The sequence below is a fragment of the Aquarana catesbeiana genome, linkage group LG02 (genome assembly GCF_042186555.1).
Source record: "Aquarana catesbeiana isolate 2022-GZ linkage group LG02, ASM4218655v1, whole genome shotgun sequence".
Taxonomy (NCBI): Eukaryota; Metazoa; Chordata; class Amphibia; order Anura; family Ranidae; genus Aquarana; species Aquarana catesbeiana.
In genome coordinates this window covers 575,085,445-575,106,835 of record NC_133325.1, presented here as the reverse complement: position 1 = coordinate 575,106,835, position 21,391 = coordinate 575,085,445, and the positions used below count along the sequence as shown (strand labels likewise).

Sequence of the window (21,391 nt, the reverse complement as noted above, 5' to 3'; positions counted from 1 at the left end):
TGTTGTGTGTGGGTTATGCTAGAAGTGTGACCTGGGGGTAAGGTAGGTCTCTCTTTCACATGTGAACAGGGACACTTGGTCTGATCAGTCGCATTCTTATGTTAAAAATTGCAGGCCGTGTACATTCTCATGAACTGAAGACTGTTGTGAAATTAGAACCTGACTGACAGGAAGTGAGCGCCAAACAAGTTAAAAAGGTAAGTCAGCCTTGGCCAATTAGGACAGTCCTGGGGTTTTGGCATCATATTACTTTTTGCAATTTCTGATTATTCGGCCTACTTTATCGTTTGCTCCCACCCCCTTATCTATAAGGTCAGCTGTAAGTGAAGATTTCTGCATTTTTGGTCTTTGGTCTGATAGGGTATTCAGCTTATATTCAGGACCAGATATACCAGCACAAATGAAGCTACTCTTTTTTATTGCATTGCCTGTTCTTGTCGAATATGCAGGTAAGTTTCTGCAGATTGCAATTTATAAGTCAGTGCTAAATAATTCCTAAACTAGTACTTTATATTTGAATATTACAGCTTAACCCTCGGTATTTGTACAGATAATTTAGTTACAGTATATCTCTCACTCATACAGAATCATTTTAATATTTAAATATAAACTTGTGTATTTCCAGCTTTGCTGAAACTGCAGAATGTATTGAATTTTGCCCTATTAAAGCACTACTAAAGCTATAGAACCGAGAGCTAACTGTCACTCTTCCTGTGCCTATGATTCAATTCAGTAGTTACAGCAGTGGGTCTCTTCTTTATGTAAATTGGGTGCAAGAACTGGATGCAATAGGCACATTAGGCCAGTACTATAGGTGGAAAAGTAAAGAGGGGCCTTTCCCTGTATAATTATCAAGCAAAATTTGTCTATTATCATAGGAAAATGCAGTCTTTTAACTAAAGCTAATTTTACATGGATTTATACTATTACTCATTGTAACAATATTCTAAAACAGGTTAGGATCAGTCATTTACAAAAAATATTCTGTGTAAAAAAGTTCCCAGCAGAGGGATGTTGCTTTGGACACCTAAGGTTGTCATAGTTGCCAACATTGTAAAAAAAAAAACGTGTGACACTTTTGTGGCTGTAGGCGGAGTCGTACAATAATTAGGGGCGGGGCATTCGTTTGTAGGCGTGACTTACGAAAAATATACAAGTGTGGCGTGCTTTGCGGCAAAAAATGGGCGTGGTTTACGCAACATAGTGGGCGTGGCTTAAATGGGCGTGGCTCAGGAGGGTGTGGTTACGGTCTGAGATGAATGAGGGATGGAGAGGGATGGAGAGGGGAAGGGATGGAGAGGGGGAGAGGGGAATGACGGGACAGCAGTCCCAGATCCTACACAATAAAAATGTGTGTATTCTAGAAAGTTTAACAATCAGCAGATAAAGATACTCCAAACACTTGGTGTTAGCACTTCAATCATCCCGGCACCATGGTTGTTATGGTGTCAGGATGACTGAAGTGAATTATTTCTATTATTAATATAACATGAAATCATTCAACTCACCATAATGCAGAATCAGTGGGATCCCTGAGCGTGTCACTAGCCACGTCGCCTGCCACCAGCCATCCGTCCTTGCGTCAGATGTCCCAGCAGAGTTCGTCCTTGCATCAGGTGCCCCCAGCGGAGCCCCCCTTACATCAGATGTCCCCAGCGGAGCCCCCCCTCACACCAGGAGTCCCCAGCAGAGCCCCCCCTCACACCAGGAGTCCCCGGCGGAGCCCCCCTCACACCAGGAGTCCCCGGCGGAGCCCCCCCTCACACCAGGAGTCCCCGGCGGAGCCCCCCCTCACACCAGGAGTCCCCGGCGGAGCCCCCCCTCACACCAGGAGTCCCCAGCGGAGCCCCCCTCACACCAGGAGTCCCCGGCGGAGCCCCCCTCACACCAGGAGTCCCCAGCGGAGCCCCCCTCACACCAGGAGTCCCCAGAGGAGCCCCCCTCACACCAGGAGTCCCCGGCGGAGCCCCCCTCACACCAGGAGTCCCCGGCGGAGCCCCCCTCACACCAGGAGTCCCCGGCGGAGCCCCCCTCACATCAGGTGTCCCCGGCGGAGCCCCCCTCACATCAGGTGTCCCCGGCGGAGCCCCCCCTCACATCAGGTGTCCCCGGCGGAGCCCCCCTCACATCAGGTGTCCCCGGTGGAGCCCCCCCTCACATCAGGAGTCTCCGGCGGAGCCCTCCCTCACATCAGGTGTCCCCGGCGGAGCTCCCCCTCACACCAGGAGTCCCCAGAGGAGCCCCCCTCACACCAGGAGTCCCCGGCGGAGCCCCCCTCACACCAGGAGTCCCCGGCGGAGCCCCCCTCACACCAGGAGTCCCCGGCGGAGCCCCCCTCACACCAGGAGTCCCCGGCGGAGCCCCCCTCACACCAGGAGTCCCCGGCGGAGCCCCCCTCACACCAGGAGTCCCCGGCGGAGCCCCCCTCACATCAGGTGTCCCCGGCGGAGCCCCCCTCACATCAGGTGTCCCCGGCGGAGCCCCCCCTCACATCAGGTGTTCCCGGCGGAGCCCCCCTCACATCAGGTGTCCCCGGCGGAGCCCCCCCTCACATCAGGTGTCCCCGGCGGAGCTCCCCCTCACATCAGGTGTCCCCAGCGGAGCCCCCCTCACATCAGGTGTCCCCGGCAGAGCCCCCCCCTCACATCAGGTGTCCCCGGCGGAGCCCCCCTCACATCAGGTATACCCGGTGGAGCCCCCCCTCACATCAGGTGTCCCCGGCGGAGCCCCCCCTCACATCAGGTGTACCCGGCGGAGCCCCCCCTCACATTAGGTGTCCCCGGCGGAGCCCCCCTCACATTAGGTGTCCCCAGTGGAGCCCCCCCTCACATCAGGTGTCCCCGGCGGACCCCCCCTCACATCAGGTGTCCCCGGCGGACCCCCCCTCACATCAGGTGTCCCCCTTGCATCAGGAGTCCCACAGCGGTGCGCCCCCCCCTACCTCAGAGGTGACCTCCGCATGGCTAGAACCCCCGCCCCTTTCCATATCAGACTGGCAGCGGGGCGGGGGGTAGGTGGGGCGAGGCAGAGCGGGGCGGGGGGTAGGCGAAGCGAGGCAGAGCGAGGCGGAGCGGGGCGGAGCCGAGCCCCCGCCGTTTTCCTAAACTACAGAAAAATGGCGGCTGTCTCCGCCGGCCGCGGACCTCTAGCGGCGGCAGCAGGCGGCGGTGGCGGATGCGAAATCATGAAGAACCGGATTTCTCTGGACATTTACCGGGACGCCACAAATTCGGGAATGGCATCTAAGTCCCGGGAATGTCCCAGGAAATCCGGGACAGTTGGCAAGTATGGGTTGTGTGCCTACAGACTCCAATGTAATGGTTATGTGGTGATGCAAATGACATGATACTCCCACTCATTATTTACATTCCCAACATTTGCTCAATACGTCGATGCTCAAACTCCAGTCAATGGGGTTGTTTTACTAAAAGAGCACCCAGCAAAGTAGATGTTCACTTAGATTAGTGAATAAATGGAAACTGCATTTCCTCCAGCCATCCTACTATGGGGTTGATTTACTAGAGGCAAATAGTCTGTGCATTGCAAGTGCAGTTGCTCTAGATGTAAAGGAAACATGCAAGGAATGATTGGATGATAGAAATCAGCAGGGCCTCCCCTCATTTCAGAGCTTCCCCACAGATTCAGAGCAACTGCACTAGTAGTGCACAGTATATTTGCCTTACTTGTAAATCAACCTCCCTGTGTAAGGAAAACCCTGTATTTACTTCCTTTACACATTATAGAGTATTCAAAGTTTGCTTTATTCACTAAGCTAAATGAACATCACTTCTCTAAACAGACATTCTCTATACCTTAGTAAATTACCACAAAAGAGCTATTTCGGGTATAAAGGGAGTTTTAGTCCTCCAGTGAACAAGCACTAGTCTGGATCTTTCAGGTTTCTTAGATGTTCTACGTATTTTGTTCATTTTTTCCTTTCAGTACAAGGCCAGCACTGAAAACATTAAGATTTTTGAGCTCTATCACTTAAACCATGAGGAAACACTGAAAGTGGAAGATCAGTCAAACTTGCAGAATGTAACTTGCCACGTTGCCTGCCACCAGATGCGGATTTTCACTTGCCACGTCGCCTGCCATCAGATGCAGCTTGCCATTTGCCATGTCTCCTGCCAACAGATGTGGATTGTCACCTGCCACCAGATGTGGTTTGTCATCTGCCACCACATGAAGATTGTCAATGCATTGGTGGCAGCACAGGCGTGCGCATTAGTTCAGAGGCAAGCCTGAAGTAGTGGGTAGTGAGGGAGAACAGCGGTGATGGGTGGGCGGTGAGAGATTATCTCATCTCTCTGCTCCTCTGCCTCACCTCCAGCAGTGTAGCGGTGTGTTCTGCCACGCTGCGTGGGCAGAAGAGCAGTGTGACAATCCGCCCCACTGTGAGGGCGGAACAGCGGTGATGTGGGCGGGCAGTGAGAGACGATGTCAGACAGTGCAACCACCGTGGCCCGGCTGCAAACAGGCCACGGCCCGGTAGTGGGTGGTGGCCCGGGGGGTTGATAACCCCTCCTTTACAGGATACACAGATGAGGGTGGAATTAGAATTAAGTATAGTTAGTGTTTGGCTGAGTCTCCACTTTAAGCTGTCCATACACTGATTTCAGCCTGGTTTCCGATTAAGCGGCAAAACTCAATCAGTGGTTGACCCTGTCAGCTGCTTCTTGCCTGACATTACTCGACTAAAAAATTTTAGAAGCTGGTCGGAAAATTCTCAGCGGAACAGCAACTGCATCCAAACAGATGTAGATGCTGTCCAGATATTTTGACAGCTGGTGGAACTGGCTGTGAAAATACTATGGCAGCCGCTGGAGCTTCATTCATGTGTGGATAGAGAAATCTGTTAGATGTTTTTAGAAGAAAGTGTGGGAGATATTTTATTGAATTATGTACATGCAAAAGACCTGAAAGGCAGATTGTACACAGATTACATACCAATTCTAAATAAACTGTGATTGACTATATGTAGATCAGAGGAAAACAAAAAAAAACAATGCCAGTTGTTATTTATTCCAATATTTTACAGTTAGCATATACAGCTAAAAATTTACAAAATGTGTGTGTGTTATGTATATACACACACACACTTATTTATATATAGTTTATTGTATACATCACTTTAGAATACAGCCTTTGACTCTTCCTTCTTTTTTGCCCATTTCTAGGTGCTCAGTGCATAGATCCTTCGGACCGTAAGTACACTCCATGTTTTAAAAATACAGGAAAACTGCATGATAAGCCTTAACATTAAATTATTAAATATTACAAATTAGACACAGATTTTTAGATGATGATGTTTGACTGTTCATAGCCAGACTGTTAATAAAAATCAGCATCAGCACTTATTCATCAACTTAATCACTTAGGCAGGCTATAGATGGAGCGAATTTCTTTCCTATAACCACGGTCAATTCCCCCTGCCGGAAGAACACAGAGAGAGCAGTGATTATTGCTAGTGGCTGACAATAATCGCATGCTGAGAATCCGACATGCTGTTTGTACCCAAGTCGATCGATGGATGGGTACATTCAGACTTCCCATAAATGGTTTGAGTCTCAGCTGGTTCAAAAGGGACCATCGAACCATCTATGGCCGGCTTAAAGGGTTAAAGTACAAATACTCAACACAAATAGAATTTCTCTGCTAAAAAAGTGCAGCTCCTCCACTCTGAGAATTGCTAGATAGCTACATCTTCTCCCCAAATGTCTCAAATATGCATATGAAAACAAAACAACACTTCTACATCAGCGATCACCCCTATTCTCACCCAACAATCATTGTTTATCACAATTCCAATTTTGATTCCAACAATTAATGGCCGTCAAGGTCTTAGACAGCCAAATCAAGCAATCTCATATCCTAGAAAATTAACAACCATAAATCAATGCTCAATCCTTCAGTAGGACCGGCCGATTATCAATGAGTGTTTGGCTGTCCCTATTCAACAAAAGTCTAATGGACACATTGATCACCCAAACTGCTGTGTGAGCATACCCAGCCCCTAATCCAGGTAGGGAGCATCCAAAATATTAACATTGGCAAATATGCCACATAATCAACAAAGTCACCAAATGTCGGTAGAAAGCAGGGGGCTATTACAATTTCAAATCCTGTTCAAAAATAAGCACAGAGTTTTAATAATTGGTTCACTCATTGGTGAACTTTTTGATTGCAGCAACCGATTTTTCATTTATTTTTTGATAGTAGTAATTGATTTTTCAGGTATTTAAGGTTTACAGGTTTAAAACACTATATAAAGTATTTCCTATTTAACATTTTGCGCCGGTGACACACATATGCTCATTTGAATTCTTCAGGAGCATAAAGGGTTATTTACAATTTCAAATCCTGTTCTAAAACAAGCACAAACAGAGTTTTAATATTAACAATTTCACAAAAATACTAACATATTGTATTCAAAATCAGTAAACCTAAATACTTACAAGCAACATATGTGGATCACGGAGAGCGAGGAACAGAGCCAGTGGCAAATATGGCCCCCCATGGGTAGGTAGATATGGGGATACACCTAGATAGCATATAGATTAGGTATATTACTCAACATATATACACATATATAACACATATATAACCTAGAGTATACATATACTCTCTGCACTACATAATGGAACCCATAATTTAATTGTATATAACACTTACAGCAAGAAGTTGTTTTATGTAGTTTTGCGGGGTATATTGGAAGCCTGTCTGACTTTCCACTTAGTCCTGGTCATCCCAGTTGGATTGTCCCAGAAGAGTGCATATGCTGTCTATAATCCTCCCTCTGGAGGATTTTTTTTGTCCCAATCACCCCCTCTCGGGTCTTTGGGGACCCTTTCGAGAGCTATAAATGTAACCAGCGAGGTGTCAAAGCCATGGTACAAGTCAAGATGTCTACTGACTGGTGTGATCATTTTACCGCTTGATGTCAGTAGACATCTTGACTTGTACCATGGCTTTGACACCTCACTGGTTACATTTATAGCCCTCCAAAGGGTCCCCAAAGACCTAAGAGGGGGTGATTAGGACAAAAAATCCTCCAGAGAGAGACACTCTGGATAGACTCAATGCTACCCAGCCCCCTGGCTTAAATGAAGTCTGTTCCTATAAACCATTCCTCTAATGATCCTGTGTTTTTTCCCTAATTTGTCAGCTATCCATCACTCTAGCTGTTGTTCATAATATATTCAACCTTTATGTAAAAAAAATGTATTAAACTGCTTTCTGTGTTGTTTTTCTGACTTTTGGTACAGGTGTGGACCATGGAGGAGTATTGGGACTACTGAGTGGCTCGTTGGTTCCCCCGTCATTCTCCCCCCTTATTTAGTTTTTTTTTGGGGAGGGCAGATATGTGGCTAAAGACGCCGCTATTGTTTACAGACGGGGCTAGACTCAGTCATGTCCTGCTATGGTTTGCGGTGCGGCACCTCCAGATGCCACAAGGGGGTGCTCCTCTTCCCCTGGCTCTGGAGATTGCATTGCTGCACTGGTCGGACCACGCCGTTTGCAAGGCACAGAAAAAAAAAGAAAAAAAGATTACAGCGCACACATATGAAAATTACATTTATCCTGCAAGGCTAGTTAAAAACACCTGAACATATTCAAAAAATATGGGGGTTTGGTCACACTATATGGTCATATAGTGCTAAGCCCATTTACTGCGACAAAGTACCCAGAATTACTGGGTCCTACGCTATCCATAGAATAGAAGATCCTGTTTCTCTGAACCATGGGAGCATACACTCCTCTAAATGGGAGAATTAAAGGACTCCTCCTATAACACAGGTGGACACTAATAAGAGGCAATGATGGGGGGGTGGGGTGCTCCAGCCCAAAAGGATTTGGTCAGAATCCATACACTAGATAAACAAAGATTTGGGGGGCACACCCTAAAAAATGCATTGCACATGCACGGCGAGGCTGCCTGTGTGGGTGTGCACCCTCAGCCGGGCCATTTCACGCCAGGTGGCGAGCTTATTGCACGCACCTGGTGTGGTGGTTGGAATGCACTTTATAGAGGGAGGTGAAACTTTATAGAGGGAGATGACCAGCAGGGTCTCATTTAGACCCGCCGATCATCTCCAGTTGTGGGTCAGCAGCTTACAGACCAGGAGTAGTACTAACTACATCCAGAATATAATGTAAGTTTCACCCTGCTTAACCTCCCTGGTGGTATGATTATGTCCGGAATTTTGTACCAAAAGCGGTACAATTTTTTTGCAAGGAAATTTGGTGTTATGTATTGTAGGCCTGCAATTCTTAGTAATTACTTACTTAAACCTGACCAAACAAAACTCTAGTAGACATCCCAGATGTGATAAAGTTTGAAACACAAAATCATGAATTAGAATCTAATAAAAAATATAATTTTATTCAATAATGTAAAACAAAATAATGAAATTTGTCAAACAAAGAAAATTCAATAAACATCCTGAGTGTGATAAATTTTGAAACAAGGTACAGCACAAAGTCCGACGTCACAATCAGGACAATGGAACCTGCTTTCTTTTCGGACTTTCTTTCTATTGCCATCTCTCTTTGAACAGCAAACCATGCACATCCTGGTAGGTGCTGCCTTTTTTGCGGTTGGCGGTATGTAGTCCATAAAGTGACGACCAGTCAGGCGTTCTGGGATGGCAAGGTCAACAGCACGTCGTCCTGGTCTGTTCACAGCTACTGATGGTGTCTGGTGGTTGACAAAAATCTGCTCAGCCACTTTCAAGATAAAATCAGAATGAACAAGAGGCTTGTCACTCTTTGCTCTGTACAGGATATATGCATTCCAAAGGCATTGTTCCAGAGGATGCCTGAAAATCTTCTTATAATATTTTTTTTGCTGTTTGCGCATAGCCGAATAAAATGTCATTGCCTGATCGGCTCTGTTGACACCTCCCATTGTGTTATTATAGTCTATCACGACTTGAGGCTTCAGCACATCTTTCCCACCTTTTGTGTGGACCATGGCAGTGGAGGTATTGTGCACAGTACTCATGAGACACACGTCCTTCTTGTCTCGCCATCGCATTGTCATCATCTTACCCTTCTGCCAGGCAACCATTTCTCTGGTTTTTAGTTTTTTCTTGGCAAACATAGATGGCATGTCATGTCGGTTAGGCTTAATGGTACCATACACATCAGTCTTGTTTTGTAGCAAAACCTCATACAGTTCCGGAGACATGTAGCAATTGTCCATGGTCACACAATATCCCTGGTTCAGCAATGGCTCCAGCAGTGTAAGGACAGATGATGTGGCCATCCCATAGCCGCTGTACCTGGGCTTGAACTTCGTGCCGTTACCGGTGTAAATGACCGAATTCCAGATGTACCCAGTGGATGACTCACAGAGCATGTAGGATTTGATGCCAAACCGCGCTCTTTTGGATGCAATAAACTGTATCCAGCTTAGGCGTCTCTTGTAGGCCATCAAACTTTTATCCACGATGACGTCCCTTTCCGTCACGTAGGTCCGCTGGAAATTGGTCACAATAATTTGGCATACCTCCCAGATTTTTTTTAGTTTGGGCGCAGGATGCGTGGTCTCATCAAATTCTTCATTGTTCGTGAAGTGGAAATACTTCATGATGAGGAAAAACCGGTATTCTGACATCACGGTGCCAAAAAACAGAGTGGCCAGTAACTTATTGGTGGTCCGGTCCAGTACCATTTCTGGAGCGGTTTCCCCACCACCCCCTGAAGAATGATGAGTCATAGAAACTGCCAGATATCCTCTTGTGTCACCAGTTTCCACTTTCTGCTTCTGGAAAACCTGGCATGCAGCATAGCGGATTGCTGCTCTTAGTAGCGATTTGTCTCTGTGACAATTTTTTCAATTACCTCCTCAGTGAGGAATAATTGCAGATATGCCAGAGGGTTGTCATGCTCAACATCTACCTTCATCCCAGGTGATCCAGTGAAGGGGAATCTTGGGGGCGCTACCTGGTCCGTATCGCAGTCAATAGGGCACCAAGTGCGCACATCGCTGAGGTCAGGTGCAGGATCATCACCGTTGTCACTTGCCAGATCAGTGTCAGACGGCAAATCTCCCCACGACTCACTATCGCTCAGTTCTGTGAGCAACTCTGTGTCGCTGTCACTCAACTGGTCCAAAAGCACTTTTGTAGTAAAGTGGCGCTTTTTTGGTGCCATGTTATAAATATTTTATGGGCACAAATGACAGTAAAATGGCAGGCAAGGGGCACTGTACAGTGATCAAGTGTCAGATCTGAGATGATACAGTGTGATCCTCTCAGATTACAATGTATCACCTCTTTTATATGTGTGTCACTTTTGAATGTGTGTGTCACTTTTGAATTTCCCGCCCAGTTCTGCTCCCATGCACAGCTGCTGCTCGCAGGGAACGGAACCAGGAAGTCAGATGCCGCTCTTGCCGGCAATCACAGCGGAGGACGTAGCTGGATCACCAGGTGAAGGTAAGGGAACTCCTCAGACAGCTCTGCAATGTTACCCCGAACGTGACTCGGGTTACCGCTCCTGGCAGAGAAAATCAACCCCGAGTCTCGCTCAGGAATACCGCCAGGGAGGTTAATCTAACATAGTACTTTTGTGCCCCTTTCTCCCTGGGGGGGTTCTCTACAACTTGAAGTGTGTGTCTGTGTATCCCTTGTCTAGGCACCTTAGAAACCCCAAAGAGAAGGCTATGTTTGTGCTTTCACCCTAATTGCATGAGGAAGAAGTTGTGATACTACATGTGGGATAGAGGCTGTATACAATCAGTAATATAGACAGTATATCCACTCTTCTCCAATCAATCCAACTGGGATGACCAGGACTACGCTGAAAGTCAGTCAGGCTTCAAATATACCCCGAAAAACTACATAAACCAACCTCTTGCTGTAAGTGTTATATACAATTATGGGTTCCATTATGTAGTGCAGAGAGTATATGTATACTCTAGGTTATATATGTGTTATATATGTGTATATATGTTGAGTAATACACCTAATCTATACGCTACCTAGGTGTATCCCCATATCTACCTACCCATGGGGGGCCATATTTGCCACTGGCTCTCTATCTCACTCTCCGTGAAGTATTCAGGTTTACTGATTTTGAATACAATATGTTAGTATTTTCGTGAAATTGTTATTATTAAAACTCTGTTTGTGCTTGTTTTTGAACAGGGTTTGAAATGGTAATTAACCCTTTATGCCCCTGAAGAAGCGTTATTTGTCAACGTGAAACAGGTTGAGCACCTCTTTGTTCATCTAGTGTGAAGCTACGCACCCCTCATAGCCCCCTGCTTTCTACCAACATTTGATGACTTTGTTGACTATGTTGCATATTTGCCAATGGTAATACTTTGGAGGGTCCCTACCTGGATTAGGGGGTGGGTATGCTCACACAGCAGTTTGGATGATTACCGTTGATGTTTTCACTTGGTTTGTAACTATTTTCAATAAATTACTATGTTTACCTTTTATACATGTATAGCAAAACCCCCGAAGGAGCTGCTTTTGTTTGTTCAGTCCGTTACTCCGCCTCTCAAAACCAAAGAACTGTCCCAGCCCATCTGGCACACCTAACAATGTGATTAATGGAATAACCCAGTAATAACATACAAACTCAGTTCTGCTCTCTCAAGTTTACTTGGACCAGAGAAAAGTTTAAAGTAATATTAGTCAGCCAAGTCCTGTATAAGTAGCCAGGACTTGGTTGAAACAGTTCTCAAAACAGTCAATAACATTATGCAACAATAAAATAATAATAACAACATACACAGAATAAATGGACTCCACAAACAAGCTATTGATTGATGTAGAATACTATGGCTAAAGGGGAACCCCAGGTAGGCCTATAGTACCTCCAATACACACACAATGAAGTAATACAAACGCCAGTGGTGTGTCCCCTTTAAGAGCAACAATAATAATGTTCTAGTAGCAAAGCTTTGCGTTTGTTCTCTTCACCGGCATGTAGGAGCTCTGTGGACAAGGGACCCTCAATGTAACAGGGTAATGAGAAAGCATGTAAAATAGCTGGTGCTGTGATATAGCACTCCTTATGTGATCCGGATAACAGGTGTCTGTGCCCAGTATTCAGGTGTGGTGTTTTATGGAAGGCAATAAGATTCCTGGGCAAAGCCCCCTCACCAATCCTGTACGCATTCAGCAGTCCTCCAAAGAGCGATCAACCTATTCTCCTGGCTGCAGATGTGTCGCGATGGCTTTCAGTCTTTGACCCGTTGAATCGGCCGATTCTGTGATAGTCCGCGCTGCTGCAGAGCGTCCTTCTGGAAGCATGTGGGTTCTGTTCCTCTAGGCTGGAGCTGCAGACTGTGTGCCCCTTGGTAGGCCGCAATCCCCTCACACAACAACAGAGGGTTACTCTCCCTATGGGATCCAGGAAACAAGGCTCCTCGGCCTGGTCCGCCCTGTGCTTTTTTTAGTCTCTCCCACAATCCTCTTGACTCTCTGCAGTGCAGCCTGGGATTTGCAGTCCTGCACCCTCACACAGTCTGTCAGGCTGCCTTGTGTTGGGACTTCATATTCCACAGTTCTTTGCTGCTGTTTCCTGAAGATTGGCTCTCAGTCTCTTCCAATAGAAAACAGTTCATTGTGTCTATGTGTGTGAGAGGAGAGGAAGGGGGGAAGCCCACGCAGCTGCTAGCAGGCAGCTCTCTCTCCCTCGTGGATTCAGTCAGTCTGGAGAGATACCTGCTACACGTTTTTTTGTTTCTGATACAGTGCCCATAAAGTCCCACTCTCAATGGTCTTCATCTCTCTCTCATACTTCATAGGGATGAAGCATAGTAAACCTTCCTTATGTCCTTGGTAGCCACAGTGGCATAATTAAAGAGGAAGTAAACCCTATCAAAAAAAAAAAAAAAAAAACACCCTGCAGGACAAAGGCATAATGAGCTAGTTTGGAGAGCATCCTAGCTCATTATGAATTACTTACCTGAGATCGAAACCCCGAAGCGACCCTCGTTCACGTCCTCCGCCGCTGCCATGATACCCGGAGTGACTTCGGGGTATCGCTGCTCCGGCGCTGTGACTGGCCGGAATAGCGATGACGTCACTCTGGCGCATGCACGTGGGTGCCGTCAGTGACGGCATGATCACCTTCACTAACGGCATGCTCAGTGCGCCTGCGCCGTTGTCTACGGCGCGCATGCGCTTTAGACATCGGTGCCCGTTTTTAGGAAAATATCTCCTTAACCGTGTAGGTTAAGGAGCTATTTCTTGCACCTACAGGTAAGCCTTAATCTAGGCTTACCTGTAGGGTAAAGTGGTCTGTAACACCCCTTTCACACCGAGCCCCCTATAGCGTCGGCGGTAAAATGCCGCTATTTTTATCGGCGTTTTACCATCGGATTTGCGGAGCATTTCGGCCGCTAGCGGGGCGCTTTTACCCCCCGCTAGCGGCCGAGAAAGGGTTAAAACCGCCCGCAATGCGCCGCAATAGCGGCATTTTGCCGGCGGTATCCCAGCGCTGCCCCATTGATTTCAATGGGGAGCAGCGGTGGAGGAGCAGTAAACACACCGCTCCTTCACCGCTCCAAAGAAGCTGCTGGCAGGACTTTTCAGGCTTTCACACTGAAAACAATGGAGCAGCTGTTTGAGGGCGGATTGCAGGCGCTATTTTTAACGCTATAGCGCCTGCAAAACGCCCTCGGTGTGAAAGGATCTAAGGGTTTACAAACACCATTCAATTGTTAAAGGATACATTGGAAATTTATTGATCAGCTGCTACAGCCAATTAGGTGCAGATCAGTGTATTCTGACAGTGGCGGGTGCTGCTGTCAGAACACGATGTTCCAGAAGAGAGGACTGCTCCATCCACCCATTTGTGTAGATGGAGGAATATTTTAGTTTTTTTCTCCTTCAACCTGCTGGTTGAATAAAAAAAATGAACCATGTATGGCCAGCCTTTGAAACAGCTGACACAATGTGGTTGATTTATTAAAACTGGAGAGTGCAAAATCTGGTGCAGTTCTGCATTAAAAATCAGCTTCCAGGTTTTTTGTCAAAGCTTAATTGAAGAATCTGATTGGTTACCATGCACAGCTGCACCAGCTGCACAGAACCTGTGTAATTAATATGTGTTCGGGTTTAAAGGGATGAGGTGGTAACCATAATTTGGATTCTCTGCAAGTCGCGCTCCTTCCTCAGCGGACAAAGTCTGAATACCATAGAGAGGGAATAAATAAAGAAAAAAGACACAAGGGCGGAGCTGGATGAGACAATGAGGGGGAGGTTGGAAGTGATAATGAAATTAGTAGAAGCTCCGCCCTTGTGTCTTTTTTCTTTATGTAATCCCTCTCTATGGTATTCAGACTTTGTCTGCTGAGGAAGAAGTGCGACTTGCAGAGCATCCAAGTGCGCACGCTCATGAAATGTGTCCATTTTTGATGACGTCGTCCCCCTGCTGCCAGCCATCCACTGTGTTCCAAGCCTCATTCTGAGGCCGCTCTTCCGTAGCCGACGATGACATCATTCGGAAGATCCCCGGTCATCGTACACAGCACGGATCTTGTCACAGGATGTGGGAATGTCATCTCGACTTTCTGATACCATGCTTTTCATTTTTTTACAACATGTGAGTTGATCTTACGTTGTCTATTAAATTGATTTTTTTTAAAAACGACTGCACCCAGAGGCGCCTCTCCACTTGCGCTTTTTTTCAGCTACAGTATGTGTAGCTGCTGGCTTTTCATTTTTGCAGCGGTGGTCGGACCTCCACTTTAGCATGCCAAAATGTGTGTTTACTTCTGTGTTTGGTGTGGTGTTAACAGTTAATGGCACTGAAAGCACAACTAGTAATTTTAGGTGTATAAAGGTGGCCATACACTATACAATCTGATTGTGCAATCTCCTTTGGATCTGCCATCAATTATGTAGTGCAAGGGCTTGCCTGATTGGATAAAGAGTGATTGGCTAGATAGGTGTTTCCTCCTATTATATACATTTGGTAAATCTAAAGAAGATTGTATAATCAGATTGTATAGTGTATGGCCACCTTTATACACCTAAAATTACTAGTTGTGCTTTCAGTGCCATTAATTGGTAACGGTACACCAAACACAGAAGCAAACACACATTTTTGCCATGTGAAAAAACGAGTGGCAAATGCTGCAAACACGCAACCCACAAAACGCCAACATGTCCCATAAGCCACATATAGCACAGCCCATTTAAATCAGCAGGCTGCCCTATGCGTGTCACAGGAAAAACAAGACACAAAACATTCACTCCCACTATGTTAGATGTGAATGGGGCCTGAAACTGAAATAACACAAGAACAATGAGGCTCCATTCACATTTGTGCGTTTCCTTGCATTTCAGAAATGCGCTGCACCAAAAATTGCAGTAAAAACGCACCAAGCTCCACTCTTAAAAAAAGTTCTGAAACTTTTTTGGGGCAATTGCTGTGTGTAGGGCAGTCCATTCAGGTGGATGGGCTGCCCTATGTGTGATGAGTGAAAATGCTCCAAAACACCTCCCTACCTCGCTAAAAAAAAAAAAAACGCATGTGGGATCCCGCTATGCAGAGATGTGAACGGAGCTTGACAGCTGAGTGTTTCTGTCCACTCCCTCCTATGTACTTGTATAAAGATGGCCATACACTATGCAATCTGATTGTGTATTTAGTGAGAAGGGTGATCACTGATTGATTGCATTTCATTTAAAAAAAACGTGCAGCTGGGAGTGGGAGGGTGGATGATGCAGGGTGTGTGCTAATAAGGGTCAGCTGGTCAACTCCTTCCTGTGTCATGACCTAAAGTCTGTAAGGAGGTAAGACAGAAGCAATAGGTACGTTTGGAATCATGGATGGAGGACAATAAGATACGTGACTGCAGATTTAATGGAAAGCTTTATTTTTGCAAAAAAAAGTACTTGAATGCTATATTGGTGCACAGGGGGCTGGAATTTTGAAAAAAAAAAAGGTGAACTTTAGCCTTTAAGATTCATTCTCACTTCTCTGTTCTCCACACCAAAGTGTCTGCTCTGCACAGTGTTTTGGGCACCTTAAAGTAATGGTTTATATATATTTATAACTGTTTTGTGTAGTTATTTTTTGGATCTCAAATGCCTGCTAACCCCTTTATAACCAGTTTTTTTTTAGGCTTAGATGCCCAGACCAAGTATAGCATTGTTGGTGTGTATCAGTTTACTGGACAATAACTATAGGAACAATTTTTCCTCCTGACAACAGGTCTGAGAACTAGGAGCATGCACAGTTGCACATTCCTAGTTTTCAGCTGGGAGCATCGGATAGCAGACAGCAAGAATTTAGATAAACAATAAACACACTCACACTACCTTTGGATAAAATTATGGCCACGGCCTTTATTATTATTGGCTTTAATATATAAAATAGACTTTTATTTCCATTTAAAAAAACACGTATACAGTTTAGCCACTACGACTCGAACTGTATCATCAAAAGAAGAGGGAAATCACCCCATAACTCAAACAAACATTTGCTTCAAATAATATCAACACTTCAATAAATATATAAAAAATTTTAAAATATGTAAACTGTCCTCCTTAAATAAGGCGACACTGCCACATAATAGCCGCGACTGAGGAAGGGAGGGAACACCACAGCTTGCTGCTACTAAGGCGACTGAAATCTGGGGCTCGGAAGCCCCTTTTTATCTGAAATTCTCCTCACAGATCCCCCTAAACTGCCCAGATACAGTGGTCAGCTGACCCCTGCAGCAAACAGGGGGCCAATCAGAAGCTTTCCCGCATTTTTTCAACCTGAGGTGATCCTAGCAACCCCCGCTGCCGCAATCCCATGAGGAAAATGGGGTTCTGGCTGTTTTTCCCCCTTTTCCTTTCATTCTCAAAGTAAATGGGCATTTTACATTAGGACTATAAAGTCATTGCCGTCACCAAGGGAATAATACACATTTTGATTAGAAGTTGTTGTGTGTGTTTTTTTTTTTTTTTTTTTTTTACTGTTTTCAATTGTTTATGGCCAGTTTTACAAATATATATTTTGCAGTTCTAAAGATATTGCAGATGTTTTTTAGTCATGTTACTTAATCTGAAAATTGACTAACTACAAAAAGTCCTGACTTCTGATATCATCTTTTTCTTCTCTTCCCAGCTACGTACGCGGATCTGACATTTTGTGACTCTTCCTCGTGTTCTGGGGACTGTACTTCTGACAATGGATGTTCATGTAGTAGTAATCGCTCTGTGACCTGTGTCCCAACTCCAGGTATTGATTGCACTAACTCTGTGTTCAGATCCTGCTGTCCAGAAGGCCTATTCTACAATAAAAAGGAGTCCTGTTGCTCAAGTAAGTATTTTCATATCAGTTCGGAGTGAACTTTCTGAGTCTGACCATTTAGGATTTGTCATTTATAAGATATTTTTCTGCTTTGTCTTCTTCAGCTTTTCCTTTCTGTGACCCGGAATGTGCTACAGATGAAGTTTGCAACTCATTAGGAATATGTGAATGTAATACCACCGTGTACAGAAATCTGAGTAAGGCTTTCTTTATTTTCTTTCCTTTGCAATGCCAATTTGGTCATTAGAGATAATGTACAGTATGTGCTTGGTTGGCATATATTATGGGTTTTTGTCAGTGTATGCTTTGCTCTGTCATGTTTTTGTTATTTTATTATATGTAGATAAATGTGTAGATTTGTCATTAGATGGCGCTCTTAGTGGATCAGTAGTTTTATTTGCTGATTAAAGTACACCAGCCATGAGAATATTATGGGGACTGACACCGGTGATCATTTTCAAAGTGCTGGTTTCTGAATCTCTGACCTGGAACAAGCATGCAGGAAATTATAACTGGAGAAAAGTCAGAGATCCTGATATCTATATCTGTTCTTAGTTGCTGACTGAAGCCAAATCCTCAACATGACAGCCAGGAAACCAGCATTTTAATCAGGCTAGTTCAGCAATGGCAGCCCATAGAACCCTTAACTGTGGATTAGGATATCAGCCACACAGGGAGAGCATTGTTTTCAACAAGTCATGGACTTATAATGTGAGAAGGACCAGGAAAGCACAACTATTTTGTGGCACTGCAAATAATAAAGTAGAATTAGTTTATGTCATGAGAAAATATGGTTGGGCATACATTAAAACACTATTATATACTGGTAGGATTATTTACATCAGGCTGCTCTATTTAACATTAAAAAATTAGAACATCCCATTTAAGTCAATGACATTCTCCCTAACAATGAAATTTAGTAAATCAACCCCACTGTGCTTTAGCAAACTAAAAGTGGAGAGTGCAAAATCTGGTGCAGCTCTGCATAGAAGCCAATCAAATTCCACGTTATATTGTCAAAACCTAATTGAACAAGCTGAAGGTAGAAGCTGATTGGCTATCCTGCACAGCTACATCAGCTTTTGTACTCTCCAGTTTTAGTAAATCAGCCCCAGTGCATCCTTAATAATTGGCATTTAATAAATAAATATTTGTTTTCACCTTTTTTCATCCTTGTTGCATCTCAGTGATGCTGATCTTCTGCATCCTCTTTGCAGCCACTTTATTTCTATATGCATGTACTCCAGGGATGACAGCATTTTACAGGGTGGCTTTCCTTATTATTTTATTTCAGGTACATATATAGCGTTGTCAATTTACGCCGCGCTTTACATATACATTGTACATTCCCATCAGTCCCTACCCTAAAGGAGCTTACAACCCAAGGTCCCTATCACAGATTCATATTCCTTATGGTGACAACAGTGGTCTGTGCCTTCATAATGCGTGTTGATGTGTCCCTTGTAATTTCTATCAGAAGCCCATGTGACAGGGTGACAATGCAGCATCACTACTGTTGTCACTCTATGACCAGCAGTGCCTGAACCAGGACTTTTATGGCAGGAGCACCAGGTGTTATTTAAATAAAAGCTGTAGATATGAAAAGATTAAAAATGGCTTTTGAAATTACATGAAATTTTAGTAATTGGGTTTGCATCCACTTTAAAGCTAAACTCCATGCAGATGTAAAATACACACAACAAGCTGGTAATGTTTAACCATTTCAGGACTGGCGTGTTTCACCCCCTTATTGCCCATTTTTCAGTTTTCGGCACTGTGATACTTTGACAATTACTGTTATGCAACACTGTACCCAAATTAATTTTTTTTTTGTTCAAAGTTTTTTTATTGAAAATGTTGTGAGTGTGATATGGAATCTTTATGAAGATTCAGTATTTATTTCAGTGCCTCCAACCTTACGGTAATTTCTTTAAATTTAGTTCTTACTTTAGGTACACACCACAATTCTTTCCTGAGTTAATTTATTTACGGGGTTTTCATACCAAAGTATCAAATATGTTCCAACAAACTTGAGAGGTAACTAACTCTCCCTTTTATTCATTAGCGGATATATTCATACAATTTTATACAGAACATAATTTTCTGGTGATTGAGACTTCACACATGCATTATCAAACATCAATAGGGGTAGTGGGGAAAATTATTATTGTTACCCAGAGGAGTCACAATGGTCTGTTGGAAAAATATGGGTGCAATTTTACCCTTTGTCTTCGAGAACACAGTATCCCTCGTTGCTTAGAGGAGAACCTCTTCAAATCTCTCCGGCCGGAAGAAATTCAAAGTATTATCTCACCGAGGCAACGGAACCATACTGCCCATTTGAATTACTTATTAAACCAACAGAGCTAAAATTTTAATTGGAGTTATAAAGCTTTCCTGGGGCTACAGACATTTAAATTGATGTAAATATTGGTTTAAATTACCTAAAACACGGTGGTAGTACTACACTCCTAAACAAACAATAAACATCAATACTTAACCTCTAAGATATGGGCAATATCAGACAGTCCAAAACATCAATACATAACCTCAACCATATAAACCGTCATCTCAAGGACAGAAGTTAAATAACTTTGGTGTCTGTATCTTACCAATCAGCGGAAAACCGAATTTCGATAAAGTTTTCAGCGCGTCAATTGGCTTTCGTCATAAAGTCCAATGGGATCTCGAAAGGTTAAATATCGATAGACTTCTTGATGTCAGGAGTATATCCAGTGTGGGGTCTGTTCCCTTCTCTTTTTTTTCTCCCCCCTTTTATCCCCAATTGGGATCATAAGCTAATAAAATTATCATCAGTTCAGCCCAGAAGGGCTGGCTCACTTTCTATTGGATTAGGATACCTAATGATTAACTTCTCTGGAAATTTTAAGGATTTCGCGTAATACTGTCTTCAACCACCAGGTGTCTCACATGTGTGTTGAGTTTATCCCTTTCAGTTAATACGTTCTATTTTCATAATAGGTATAATGGTAAGGATAAGTATATACCTTTAGATATTCTGGTACTCGGTCTAATGTACAATACGCTCAGTATAAGTTTGATTAATCATCCTTACATAACTTGGTTATATACCTGTATCTCTATAAATGTATATCTGTAAACTGGTCTATCTAGGAAACACACACATTGTTATATATTTCATCAATACCACATAAAATGATTATCTATATGGATACCTGTATAACTTCTGGTATCTCCACTGAACATTTGTTTATCTTAAGTGTAGGCTACAATCTTATAAGATTATAATCATGATTATATGTTTTTCCTAATACTAATTCGTTACTTAAAACACTTCTAAGTTGTTGGGTCCGCAGACGCCAACATTATAATGTCTCTGTGACCTACAATGTCAGAGATAGTTTAAAATGACTTATGATAACCTTATTGATACCTTATATTATTTTTGACTAGCACAATATTCAACTTTCACTAATGTGTTGAGAGGGACCTTGAACATTCTCACTGGGTGTTTAGAACTGACTTGTTTGTCTAAACCATCCTAAAAGTTCATACAATGGGTTCTGTTAGCCAAGGTGTTAGCTATTTAAACAGTTCTCCACTCAAACACAATGAGTGAGGCTATCTCTATGCTAGAAAAGTCTATGTCACCTTGTGTCCTGTGGCAGCTTTTGTTTATTCACAATACCATGTAAATATCTCCTTGTTTTGTGACAGGAATAGTCTTTGTTCCAACAGCTTCCTTTACAATACATGCTTGTAAAAGTCTTCAATATTTGAGGTAGTAGAGAAAGGCTTGGTCAAACATGAGAATGTCCATTTTATCCTAAAAGTCCCCAAGAGGGCAACAGTTCAACTATTTAACATCACAGTTCATCTACTTGGTGAGGCCTAAGCATCTCTCATGTTTCTGCCAGTAAATATAAAATATATTTCTTCATGAATTCACAACAAATCCCCCCCTTGTGAAGTGTTCAAATGCCGGGAGTCGTTTGAAAGACTTCACCACCGCCACATATTGAAGAAATATGGCTCCCTTCTGGTTTTGTAATTTTAGTCGTGGAGATGGATCCAGATTGTAGATCTATGTTTAAAGGGTGTAGACACCTGCATATGAGTGCAAAAAAAA

At 43.9% G+C, this 21,391-nt stretch overlaps 1 protein-coding gene across 1 annotated transcript in view; it reads left to right on the top strand.

Moving 5' to 3' along the window:
* The first annotated feature begins 348 nt into the window (after positions 1-348).
* Positions 349-21,391, top strand: part of LOC141127585 (uromodulin-like) — a 177,164-nt gene continuing 156,121 nt past the window's right edge. The window contains exons 1-4 of the mRNA XM_073614187.1: positions 349-449; positions 5,181-5,207; positions 17,095-17,289; positions 17,385-17,477. Of these exons, the coding sequence (XP_073470288.1) occupies positions 401-449; positions 5,181-5,207; positions 17,095-17,289; positions 17,385-17,477 (364 nt within the window). The 5' untranslated portion in view covers positions 349-400. The remainder of the gene's footprint in view (positions 450-5,180; positions 5,208-17,094; positions 17,290-17,384; positions 17,478-21,391) is intronic.